The 13881-nt window shown below is 33.9% G+C and overlaps 1 protein-coding gene across 1 annotated transcript; it reads left to right on the top strand.

The window, feature by feature from the left end:
* The first annotated feature begins 1796 nt into the window (after positions 1-1796).
* On the top strand, positions 1797-2628 carry LOC149373893 (uncharacterized). The gene is made up of 3 exons (XM_089595525.1): positions 1797-1986; positions 2067-2123; positions 2389-2628. The coding sequence occupies exons 1-3, from the start codon at positions 1813-1815 to the stop codon at positions 2584-2586; spliced, it is 429 nt and encodes a 142-aa protein (XP_089451651.1). The 5' UTR covers positions 1797-1812; the 3' UTR covers positions 2587-2628.
* The last annotated feature ends 11253 nt before the right edge of the window (positions 2629-13881 follow it).

The following is a 13881-nucleotide window of genomic DNA, read 5'->3' as shown; positions in this document are numbered from 1 at the left end:
AATTCAATTTAAATTTGAGTGCTAAATCCTTGCAGTTAGGTATGAAGTTTAGTTTTTAATTGGAATATATAAGGTTTCAGTTTAATATTGTTAGGTAAATGATTAAACACTTTTTAAATATTTAATATTATGCATTTCATTTTTACACTCTTTATTCGATACCAAATCGTTTGGTCTTGCAGTATATTAACATTTTAAACCATAACAAATCATCAATATTGATGTTGGCAAGTGTAAAAACATTTCTGTTCTCAACGCGCACACACACTCACTTTCATACAGCTGATTGTTAATTTGGATTATATATTAATTGGACTATTGAACAAGCACTCGAAGGCCTACAAGCTATTTGTAGAGCATATGGGTACATTGACTCATATAATCTCAGTGTTTATGATAAATAGTTTTTTTTTTTTTTATTTACATTATCTCCCGTAGGCTCAGACATAGCATTTTTTTACACAAGCGTAGTGTTAAGGACATTCATCATAGTTAGCGTAGCAAAACTCGAGAGCTGTGAAGGGGGAGCGAGCATTCGGCAGCGCCAGCAATTGTTTTGCACGCATTTGTATACCTATACATAGGCGTCTGATACTAATTTTTTTATTTTGTTGCAAAAATAATTAGTCGATCCCACTGAAAATTCGGTATAATATCAGTTTTATAGTATTGTATTATGCAAAAAAATTGGACAAATTCTTCAGACCATTGTCTTATCAATTCCAGTTTTATGTGACTTTTCGATAAGGTTACGTGTTTAATTTAAGTATTATCAACATTTAATACTTAAAGAACGGTATTTGTGAAATGGTCTCAAATTCTACATCTGACTTTCCAACATCATCACAAGCATCCTGTAAAAATTTCAGGAAGATCCTTCAAAAAACGCTATGTGTGATAAGAGTTCTTAATTAGCCATCGGTGCATTTGAGTTATGAGCAGATGTTTATGTATGTATATAAACACCTGGACCAACTAAGTCATACCTATGATCACGTAGACGAAGCGTCAGGAGTAGTTAGTCGACCTACGTAAATCAAGTGCACAGATGAAAGGGCAGGACTTGAATAGTGACGAGACGATCACCCATCCAAGTACTAACCGCGCCAAATGCAGCTAAACCTCGGATACCGATGGAACTGCAACTCTACAGTTGCGGCACCACGACCACATAATAATAAATAATTATGCGGTGACTCTACCTACATAGTCTATATATACAAACAGCTTGGAGTCTACCGCTCCGAGGAGGACCAATAAACAATATACAAATCTATCATGTGCGTAGGTAACGATGCATTACTTTATCGTATGAGGTGCGTTGTTAACATTATCACTATCTTTACCTCTAGTACTGCTTAGCATCAACACTGTATGTATTGCAAACATATATTTATATTGCGGAAGTCCCGTGACGTTGTGAGATTCCCAATATACTAAAGGTTGTGTTCGCGAAAGGCTTGATTATAGTTCAGTCAGTTAAGTCGAAACAAAAAAATTAGTTCCTTTTTAGCAACAGAAATTTATCAAATAGACAGTAGCACCATCTTGTGTCGGTTGCACTCATGATAAATGATCGCGTGACCATAACTGACTCAATTAACCGAGCCTTTTATAAACGCAACTAATATCGTCTGTGAGCATCAGTTGCCACGTGGTTAAGGCACTCCACTTACGTAAAGAAATTTATTCCATATTCTCCGCCGCGAGACCGAAAGACAAGAGGGTTCCAATCAAGCAACTTTAACCAAAATTTAAGCTTCTATTTTTTACTATTCAAGAAAGCGATCTTACACTAATATTATTATCAAAATGACCGAAGAGGATAAGCCTAATTGGAATTGGGAATGGGACAACATAGGTAGGCCCGGTAGAACAACTTACGCAGGTCGTCAGATTATGCCTCAAAACAACGTGTCTGAAGAGGCGATACAGTTGAAAATTAAACCAAGCAAAGATTCTCACATCCAAACCAATAATGATAAGGTAAGGCCATGAGCAACGATACACAAATATTTTATTTTCTTGATATTTCTTTGAAATTAAATAAAAAGGCGTATTTGTAGGACATTCTAAAGCAAATAGATATCGCAGAATTTTTAAAGGATACACTCAACGCCATCGTAAGTATGAAAGTGCTTTGTTTAAGTCTTTGTCTTGTTTTACTGATTAAATATCCAATATTTTTTTCGTTCAATGCTTAAATTAAGTTGAAGAAGTATCTGCTAACTGTACTCACTTTCTGCTTCGTGAAAAATTTTAATTAAACAATAGGCAAGAAAAAAATCTCTATCTGTCAGATATCTCATGATACTACGTAACTTATATGTATGTACCTTTTTTGATAAGAAAAAATACATTAATAAAAAAAATATGTTCAATTTTAAGGTCAAAGGTGAATCTATTATTGTAACGGGCATTAAAAATGTTAAAAACAGAGTGGACAAAAACGCTTTTTCCGAAACCATCCTAAGCTTCAACATTCCAGAAAAGTATGATGTGGATGAGATTGAGGCGTGGTTCGACTCAGACAATGTCTTGTGTATATTTGTCCCTCAAAGAAATGAGCCAATTATTCATGAATAGACTTTGATGAACATTGAAAATATCGGATGATTCATGGTGACAGCTGACAAAAGAAAATGTAGAAATAGAAATAATAAATGATGTCATTCTTCGATTTTATCTATTTTTTTACTAATAATCAACCCAAGCAGTTTGAGACTTTATAGTTTCAATCACATTAATGGAAAGATGAAAAATTTAAACACAGGGTTTACTCTATTCGACGCACCTAAAGCATTGTTGCTACAAAACATATCGCTAGCAAAAAAATGTATATGCAAGACTTAACATAGTAATTTAATGGTTCAATAGATAAATCGAACTTTCTATCTAGTCTAGGTATAAATTTTTTTTATTAAAAAATACGAAAATACCAACAAAAAAACATAATTTAATAAAGTTTCAATGTTCACTTTGAAGTTACCCATTAGGAAAAGCTTTTAGTTTCTTTTTAGACATAAACTTTTTTTATTATTACGTATAACTGACAATGAAGTAAGTAGTCTGTTGTCACATATTTTTCTTCCATTAAACTTTTCATAATTAGATTTATAAAACTATCAAAAGTTTCTTGTTAACCTTGATTTCGACTAAGCCAATTGATAACATGATGATTCATTTTTTTTCAAGAGTTAAGAATTTTGATCAATAAAACAAAGAACTTTGCAAAAAAACTACTGGTAGCATGTATTATTAAAATGATCATCAAATAAGAAAGAAAAAATTGTGATGTTTTAACACCTGCTTGTAACAATCATACATTTTTTCCCAAATTTTTTCGTCAAGTTTAATTTGAACTTTTTGTCTTTGTATTTTTTCAAAAAAATCAAGAATAACGTGCCATTTTTTCACAATATTTCGGGGTACATAAGCAAATATAAGTATAGAGTACATAAGTAAAACATTAAAAAACGAACGAATTAACTAACATGATCTTTATTTCGATACTTTTATAGAATTTTACAAATTAGTATACTGATACACTAATAATATCATGAATACTTTAATGAAACGTTCAATTTAGAATCTACTTTACTTTTTTGATACATATGTTACAGCCATTTTGATGAACGATGCGTATATCAGCTATATACATTGCTATGTTACTTTGCACGTATGCTATTGTCATTGGCATATTAAGACACCGCCTCAGATATAATGTGATTCATCACTTACGCAGCAATGGGGACCTTTATTTTACACGGCTTCCAAACCAATGAGACCACAGTTGGACTACGCATTTTTTTTCATTGATTAACTTTTTTTCTTATAACTTACATTAAAAAACAAATTTTAAGACTGTTAATATTGTTAACACACATTATGTAAAGTGGTAAAAGACCAATAAACTTATTATTCTGCTTAATAAGTATTAAAAGGTTATAATTTTCATTTCAGTTTAACTTTTTATTCAATAGTACCAGCTTGTAGCAATGTTCACCGTTTGTTTAACTGTGGCTAAATTAATTGGAATTAAGACAACTGACATACGCCAATATTGTATTAATATTTAAGCATCGTTTTTAAAGTTTCTTGTTTTTTCTCGCATATAACTTCCACACGTTTAGCCACGCAGAGATAGATTTTGCTAATAAATGTCCATGGCTCATAAAGGTCTATAAATACATTTTTTTTTATTTGATGCACTTTGATCCCCTGGATTCGGTAAGAAAAGGTGTTTGACTTTATTTGCTAGTAATTGATTATTTGATCATCGGTAACAATTTTTGTGCTCTAAGTAAAATAAATTTTATTTTTTCTCCGAATGATGATTGTTTTCGTATTTCTTGGCACATAATAAACGAAAAACTAAATGTGCTGTTAGCCTCACATGTTTTGGGTAGAAAATTTCTAAAGTTTGATCAAATAATTCTATGACGGTTTTATATTTTTCCCACAAATGTAACGTATAAAGGTTAGATGCTATGCATGATTATCTTCGAACCTGGTGCTGCATATCAACAGGGTAGCACCAGACCCGTGATACTCCTTGTGTTTGCCTTGGTAGTATAGGCACTATTTAACTAAAAAATGATTTATTAACATGATTCAAAATATAATTCTATACTTGACGCCGTAATTTCTAGGAAAACGCAAAAACAGTCTTACTTTAAACCAACACTTATAAGTATTACAATGATTTAACCGACAACAAAAAATTTAATATATTTTGCCTTTAATTATTAACAGTATATTTTTCTAGTTCTTAGTTTATCACTTCAATTATATCATTGTCTTTTATTCGCAATTGTCTGATCAATTTAATTATAAACAATATAACAATGATAGGTATCCTGTTTAAAGTTTTAGATTACAGTCCCGCATTTCAAGAATAAATTTTAAGAAAGTTATAATAATTTTTCGTTCCTTTTTGACATTTTTCAAAACGTTTTGACGCTCTTTTGATTACAACAAAGAAATTACCAAAATTTTAGAAAGTCCAACTTCATGTTTTCTCAGAACTAAAATCAAAAAAGTTTTTGGTTAAACGCAAGATTTTTGAGCCTTTGCAAAGTAAGACAACGTTTGTACTTTGGGCACTATAATACTAAAACATCTGACCTTCAGGCGAGATTTTTTTTCTTTGCGAAAATTGTACGAAAACTATTTTTATTTATGTACGTCTAGCTAATGGTTCATTTAGTAGCTTTGTTCAAAAATTCTCTCATTAAAAGTACATTATCTTGATATTCATTTTCATTCTATGGGTACAAACTTCAACGGCCACTTCGCGCCCTTATAATCACTTTGGGCTTACGGGAAAAAAAGTTTTTTGCACTAATCAGGCCCGAAGTGGTTAAGTAAGCGCCCTTGGTAAGAAAAACAATATACACGACTCAGACACATACATACTACAACCGACCGTTCACTTCGGGTGCTTATGTTTGTACTCAATGGCATAGTGATGATATGTACTATTTTGTGATTTACCGTATTACGGTAATCTTTTTACGGGGTATAAGGCCACAAGGGGCGTTGTTGTGGCTCTCTGTACTGAGAATAAATTGAAAAAGGCTTCTCATCATTATACAAACGGTTGGTTTTCTTCGGTTTTATAATTTTCTTGATTTTTCTACATGGTTTTCTTACAAAATACAGTACAATGCGTCTGTGACATTTCTCATATAAGAATATGATGAAGCTAAGGACAAATCCACTTATTAAAAATACAAACAGTGGGGCGACCTCACTCATACCGAATGATGTAAATAAAACTTTTTTAAAAATGCGATCAGTGTCAAGACTTTTCTTCCTCCTATGAGATATTATTCCACCCTCCCTGTACTTCAGAATGCTGAAAAAAAATTTTGTTAAAATTTCTAGACTACGATTTTTTTCAAATTTTTAATACTTACTGATGATTTAAAAATAAAAGAAGTGGATCTTCTTTGTTCAGAGCAATACCTTTTTTTCTAATATTGCGTAGTGGAATAGCTAAGATTTTGCAACGGATCTTATAAATTGCTGAATGTCGTGATACATCGAGTCTATATAAAACTACCCTTTCGTTGCATATCTAAAATTTAAAAAATACTTGAAATTATTCATACACTGAAAAATGGTGCATTACGTCACAAGGGCAAAAAGTATAAAAATGAGCGCCCGTAGGGCACGATGGTTTTATGATGGTACCCGAGTCACGTATAATATTCTTCTTACTGAGGGCGTAAAGTGCAATTTCGTGCCCGTGGGCACACTTTGCGCCTAGTAAATCACTTTGGGCCCTAAAGCAGAAAAGTACTTCGGGCCCGGAGACCGCAAAAAACTTTTCTGTCTGTGGGCCCAAAGTGATTACAAGGGCGCGAAGTGTGACCCGAGGGCACAAAGCAGCAGTTGTACTTTAGGCCTCTAGTAAAAAAATAATCAATTTGAATTTATTAAACTTTTGTAGCTTTTAAGAACTTTCTAAAAGTGCTCGAGTTTAGTGTACCAGCCTATAACCCGATTGGCACTTTCCCACACGTGCACGGGTACACAATCACACACACATACACTGTTACAGATATGAATTTTTTGGCATTGACGTCTGAAATAATAAAAAATTATGTTGTCACATTCAATAACATCTTCGTAGTATTATTTTTCGAGTAAAATGTTTAAGATATTTTTTATTCACTTTTGTAGAATTTTTAATTGGGCCAAAAATAGTGTTTTATAGTAAAATGTAAAATACCATCCTTTTAGAAATAATTTAAGCACCATTTCGCGAAGATTCACAAAATTTTATGAGAAAAAGTGTTTTTAATGCTATTGTGAAAGATGATACGTTGTTACGTATTTGAAAAAAATAATCAACACAAAAACTAAATATTTAAAATTACCTGCTGAAAAACATCTTCTGGGGTTGTAGGTAGACTATTCACGTCCCTCAAAAACAATCTCAGTTCGTCATTTATATCGTTCTTCGAGCTCTAAAAAATGTCATGAGGTAAAGTTTTTAAATATAATGTAAATGTTATATTTAGTTTGAACTTTATAAAATTACCGAAAAAAACGTTAAATAGTCGAATTTTTTATCCATGATCAATTGATATGTTTTATCCTCCAAGAATCCCCTCGCATTTTTAAATGGAATGTGTGGTATTGAAACTGTAGCGAAGCTTGTGAAACAGCCTGCGTACATTGATATAATGATAAATGTTGTCAGATATAGAGATAGTCTGGCCATCTTTGATGATACGGAGTTGAATTGTACATCTGTAAATTTTGAAAAACTGTAAATATAGTTTGGCAATCCTATAATTCAAGTTTTCTAATTGCTAGATTATATTCAACAGTATACGATGGTCATACAGTTGTTAAGACATAAATCTTGCAAACTTGAATTGTTATTAATGATTTAAAAGTTTTTTTTAATTCAAGTTTTCAAAAATCGTGCAAAATCAAAATATTTGCATTCATAGACGTGTCCTACAATTATACTTAACGGATAGAGAAATAGTTTTGCCTAGTTAGATTGAGAGCACCCCCCCCCCTTTTCTATGCTTTTTCTGCACATCTTTATTTTTCAAGGAGCGTTCGCCTTTAGATTATAGATCTTTTGTTAGCAGATTAGTACTTTTCATGGTTTCGTAAAGCAATTTAAAATAGCGGCACCTTCAGGGGAAAATATGTCGATATTAACTAGCATGGTGCAATCTACTTAAGAAAAATTACCTGTTACAAGCGTTTATTTTAACAATAACTCTTATTTAACAACTAACGTCTTTTTTTTTGGATATCTAGTATACTTCCAAGCTGAAAAATACCTATATAACAGGTCATCTTACTTCTTACTAATATATAAAGCAAAGTCGCTAAAACCGTTGTAATCGCTAACCACGAAAACTACTGAACCGATTTTGCTGAAATTTTGCACACTGATTCATGATACTTCCTAGATGGTTTTAGTATAGTTTTTATCTCGAAAAATTTAATAACAATAGCAATAAATGAGCTCAAAGTTTTGCAAAAATACGCCAGCTTTACACTTTAGTTCAGTAAAATCCGCTAGGTGGCGTCGACATAAAATCGAAGCTACCTGCAACATAATTAAATAAGTGTGGTTATAATAAGCCGGAGCGTATCAATAGTGGAATAGTCGAGCTTCGGCAGCTCAACAAGCTGTGTAACGATTGCAAGTGATAGTCCTGCAGCTGGGTATCCCGGTTACGGACGACACTTTTCTCTAAAGGGGAAGGGACTTAGGTGTCCCTTCACCCTGAATCTCGGCGAGTGCGATCAAAAAAAAAAAAAAATTAATTCCAACCGATGCCGTCCATGCCACAATACCAGGAGACATATCTAGCCAGAGCACAATCTGCACCAACTCTTCAGAGTTGTGTGGCAGTCCCACCATCCCACCTGGTGTAGTTAGAGAATTTGTGGCTACAAATGTAAGCAAGGGAAAACAGCTCTGAGGGGCACAAGTAGCCACAACGGCTTCCTTCTTGGTCGTCGCGTCCCCAACGCGCTTACCCACATGTTCCCGTCTGAAGATGAGCAGTTGGTTATCCGGGGAACGACCCGAGACGAGATATTCTTTGGTCAGCGGCGTACCTCCCTCCATCACAGTCTCCGTACATCGAGACTCCCAGGGTAAAAATCAAGCAACCCGTAGCCAGCTCTTCATCATCAGGAACAATAATAAAGAATAGCCTGGAAGTTTCTACACTGGCGCTTTTTAGGGCCATTATAAGTATTTACGTTCCCTACTTAACCATCAATTTCATCGGTTCTTTTTAGGGGCCACTTAAGTGTAAGCTACCTTGCCAACAAATACATTTTTATTACTATTTCCGGAAGCGATTCGGCGACTAAAAGACTATATTGACTAAAAACGGACACTATTAAACCAAGTCAGCTATTCACTGGCAGACGTCACCTGCGGAGTTGTTCATCGCAAGGCTGGAAAACCCGGTGACCGACGACTCTATATTACCCTCTCGACTCTAAGCATTCAACCAGGAATCACTGATCCTCTCCAAGGTCTTCGCTGGGCAAACCTATAACAGCTATAAAAGAAAAAAAACTTGAGCCAACGGGATAGCCTCCACTGGGCAAGTATCACTAACCAATATCCCCATCTAAGATCACCAAAACAACTGAATCTGCAAATAAAAAAGGTGCTTTAGACACCAACGTCTTCGACGTTATACCGGAAGAAGTTGGGAAAGATCCCAACAACTAGCTCCAAAGCTTCGGACTTTGTAATTTTTCTCCCGATCAGTCTGGATCTTCAACAGCAGGCCAGAGAAGATCACCCTGAGGTATCCAGGCAGTCACAATTGATGTTAACTGCAGTCAAGAAAGAGTTAAATTAAGAAGCTCACCGGTCTTTTTTAGGGCCATTGGACGTCGAACTTCCTTGCCAACAAATGTATTAAAATTAACAAAGTTGACTGAAAATTGCCTTTAGGGATCATAAAAGTCGTAAGCATGCCAATAGTTGCAAAAGGGTATATTGGAAAGAAAACTTCAAATGTATCTAATGAATACAATTTGAGGCGTCAAGAAACTGACGCAGAAAATTTATCGAGATTAAAACAGCAGCGTCAAAATCGACAACTTAAGAGTCCATTACGTGAGAGATCAGCTTTTAATTGTACCCTCACAGCAATCTCTGAAATCTTTAAAGATCCTACTTCAGATTTTTAAATTAGTAGAAAATGTATTTCTGTTTTTGTGGCAATAAAAATGTAGGGTTTAAGGTCCAGGACTTTGTTGCTCTGGTAATAAAATTGTGAGATATGAGAAAAAAAATTTTTTTTTTAATATACATTTTTTGGGGGCTTAAAATCTTAACAGCTTTAAAAAATAGCCGTTTTCGTGAATTACACAGGAGAAACTGTAGATCAACGGCTTCTTATGGACACCGATTATTTTATGGCTTAAAGAACGCACGGTACTTTTCAGCATAATTATTTTTTTGAATTTTTACACCTTATTATTTGACCAAATAAAACTATATGGATTCCGAAAAAAATCTTTTTAATAAGAAGATTTTTGTTCTGAGATGTATCGGGAATATGTGTAAAATTTTCTAACTAAAAATGTTTCACATTATATGTCAACACACTACGGTGTTTTATTTAGTAAGTCTCGGGCGAAGCCGAGACGGGGGGCTGCTAGTAATATATGAAGCAAAGTCGCTAAAACCGTTGTAATCGCTAACCGCGAAAACTACTGAACCGATTTTGCTGAAATTTTGCACACTGATTCATGATACTTCCTAGATGGTTTTAGTATAGTTTTTATCTTAAAAAATTTAATAACAATAGCAATAAATGAGCTCAAAGTTTTGCAAAAATACGCCAGCTTTTCACTTTAGTTCAGTAAAATCCGCTAGGTGGTGTCGACATAAAATCGAAGCTACCTGCAACATAATTAAATAAGTGTGGTCATAATAGGCCGGAGCGTATCGATAGTGGGATAGTTGAGCTTCGGCAGCTCAACAAGCTGTTCAGAGAACCCTGGTGATACTCTTGCAGCTGGATAGCCCGGTTCCGTACGACACTCTTCTCTAAGGGGGCAGGGACCTAAGTGTCCCTTCACCCTGAATCTCGTCGAGTGCAATCAAAGAAAAATAAATTACTTCCAACCGATGCCGTCTCTGCCAGAATTACCAGGAGACATATCTAGCCAGAGCACAATCTGCACCAACTCTTCAGAGTTGTGTGGCAGTCCCACCTTCCCACCTGGTGTAGTTAGAGAATTTGTGGCTACAAATGTAAGCAAGGGAAAACAGCTCTAAGGGGCACGGGAAGCCACAACGGCTACCTTTTTGGTCGTCGCGTTCCCCAACGCGCTTACCCACATGTTTCCGTCTAAAGATGAGCAATTGAGCAATTGGTTATCCGGGAAACGACCCGAAGACAAGATATTCTTTGGTCAGCGGCGTACCTCCCTCCATCATAGTCTCCGTACATCGAGAAGCAAGAATCCAAGAATCACTAACCAATTTCCCCATCTAAGATCAGTAAAACAACTGAATCTGCAAATAGAAAAGGTGCTTTAGACACCAACGTCTTCGACGTTATACCGGGAGACGTTGGGAAAGAGCACTAAAACTAGCCTCAAAGCTTCGGACTTTGTAATTTTTCTCCTAATCAGTCTGGGTCTTCAACAGTAAGCCAGAGAAGATCACCCTGAGGTATCCAGGCAGTCACAATTACTGTTAACTGCAGTCAAGAAAGAGTTAACTTAAGAAGCTCACCGGTCTTTTTTAGGGCCATCAAACGTCGAACTACCTTGCCAACAAATGTATTAAAATTAACAAAGTTGACTGAAAATAGCCTTTAGGGGTCATAAAAGTCGTAAGCATACCAATAGTCGCAAAAGGGTGTATTGGAAAGAAAACCTCAAATGTATCTAATGAATACAATTTGAGGCGTCAAGAAACTGACGCAGAAAATTTATCGAGATTGAAACAGTAGCGTCAAAATCGTCAACTAAAGAGTCCATTACGTGAGAGATCAGCTTTTCATTGTACCCTCACAGCAATCTCTGAAATCTTTAAAGATCCTACTTCAGATTTTTTAATGAGTAGAAAATGTATTTGTGTTTTTGTGGCAATAAAAATGTTGGGTTTAAGGTCTAGGACTTTGTTGCTCTGGTAATAAAATTGTGAGATATGAGAAAAAACAATTTTTTTTAATATAAATTTTTTGGGGGTTTAAAATCTTAACAGCTTTAAAAAATAGCCCTTTTCGTGAATTACACAGAAGAAACTAAATCAACAACTTCTTATAGCCATCGATTATTTTATGGCATAAATTTTCAGTATAATTATTTTTTTGAATCTTTACACCTTATTATTTGACCAAATAAACTATATGGATTCCGAAAAAATATGTTTTTAATAAGAAGATTTTTGTTCTGAGATGTATCGGGAATATGTGTAAAATTTTCTAACTAAAAATGTTTCACATTACATGTCAACACACTACGGTGTTTTATTTAGTAAGTCTCGGGCGAAGCCGAGATGGGGGGCTGCTAGTTTTTTAATATTATAGTACTATACGTACAGCTCTTGGTAAGGGAAACTACTCTGGGCACTCAGCACTGGGGGGAAGGAAGGGAGGCCACGCAATACTGGAAGGGGGTGGAGAAAAAAAGGCAATTTTGCTGAAAAAAGAAGTCGATGAAACTTTTGCTGGTCTTGTATCGTAACATACTATTTTCTACCCCGTGGCCTTTTTCGTGATCGTGATGTTTGGACTATTACAGTGCCTTTAGTAGACAAAATAGTATTCACTACAGTCGCTATCCACCTGGGGCTATCGTACAGTCCACAAAATAGCTCTGTCCGTGATGGTGCATGTATGACGAAAATTACTATTATTTTCGATCAATAAGTTTTTTCTTTATGTATACTACAAAGCTTGATTCGCATTTTTCGAAAACAACTTTAAATCCTCCATTTTAAAAGATTTTTTTTTTTTGACACACCCTTGGTATATGGCTCATCTTGCTTACAATGTCATGAACTGTTCAGGAAAGATTGTAAACACGGGTTTCATCAGGGGTGACAAACTGTTTTCAATTTTGATGGTATTATAATATCCCTATTATAAAATATGCTATATAGTGCACTGAGAAAAAAAAAAAAAAAAAAATTATAGAGAAATTCTAGCAAAAATCACCATTCTGTACAGAAAACTGAATGAAAAAAAAAATGGTTATTATTTTTAACTGTAAGCATTATTAATTAAGCAGTTAAAATTATGGTTTGAAAAGTGAAACTTATGGTTAGAACAGTAAAAATTTCTATGTTGAAGAGTAAAACGTAGTAACCGATTTTTTTAAGGTTTACTGTTCTAGCATAGTAATTTTTACTGTTTCAACCGTAACTTTTACTTTTTGAACTGTAATTTTAATTTTTAAAACAACAATGTTTACTATTGAAAATTAAAATAATTTCTTAATTTTTTGCCAACCGCAAATTACTGTTCGGAATGGTAATTTTTGCTGGAATTTTTAAATATTTTTTTAAATTCTTTTCTCTTAGTGCAATAGATATGATTTTGGCAAGACAGAAAACGGTGTCACCTTGACTGAAACCTGTGTTCACGATTTTTTCCTCGTGGCACTTGATATTGCGACCATCAAAATGTCTACTAAAAATCGGGAGACAAATTTGAAAGTCTTTTGTGTACTCCCTTATATAAATCTTTGATTCATACGTATTCAACGTTCTCAAAGCAGTCAATTCTGAATAAATTAAAATCAATATATTTGACTCGATTTTTAATATTCATATATTTTTATGATTCAGTTCCTATTTATCTAAAATTCAAATGCCTTGTATCAAAAAAGAATTAATAGCTGCCCTTACTAATTAAAATTTTTTAAATAGAAGCAATGATAATTTTTACAAGGTTTAGTTTGATACTGTATGTTTTTCGTGTAGAGCTAGACATTAATATGCCACACAATCGCTCATAGAAAAAATAATTATAAACAAAGCTTTATAATAATTTTTAAATATAACTTTTTATAATTCTTATTTCGTTTCAATGATATGTTTAATAATAATTGAATACAAAATTATATAATAATTGAATACACCCCTGACAGTCGTATATTTCAGTTTTATTAGACTAATTGTAACCGTACAGATCTGTTACATGTGTACAAATAATAAAATAACATTAATTAGAGTATAAATAATTGAACAATTGTACGTGTGTAAGTAACTGCATTAAAAAACTAGTTTCTGAAAGAAACGACATTTGTACATTATGTTAAAAAGAAAGAGCATCAGAAAATGCAATGATATATGTCACGACAATAGATAGAAAAAAAAAATAATATTTATAATATCGGTGATTTGAA

This window comes from Copidosoma floridanum, unplaced genomic scaffold (assembly GCF_036245765.1).
Source record: "Copidosoma floridanum isolate Cflo_tuat_1 unplaced genomic scaffold, Cflo_Japanese_pri ptg000025l, whole genome shotgun sequence".
Classification (NCBI taxonomy): Eukaryota; Metazoa; Arthropoda; class Insecta; order Hymenoptera; family Encyrtidae; genus Copidosoma; species Copidosoma floridanum.
Note: the sequence above shows the minus strand (reverse complement) of the source record. Positions and strands in the feature narration are given on the sequence as shown.

Bases quoted from the DNA above. Each gene is read 5' to 3' on its own strand.
- LOC149373893 (XM_089595525.1), top strand. From the start codon at position 1,813: ATGACCGAAGAGGATAAGCCTAATTGGAATTGGGAATGGGACAACATA. The intron at 1,987-2,066 runs GTAAGGCCATGA...GCGTATTTGTAG, and splicing joins TCCAAACCAATAATGATAAG to GACATTCTAAAGCAAATAGA. The intron at 2,124-2,388 runs GTAAGTATGAAA...TTCAATTTTAAG, and splicing joins AGGATACACTCAACGCCATC to GTCAAAGGTGAATCTATTAT.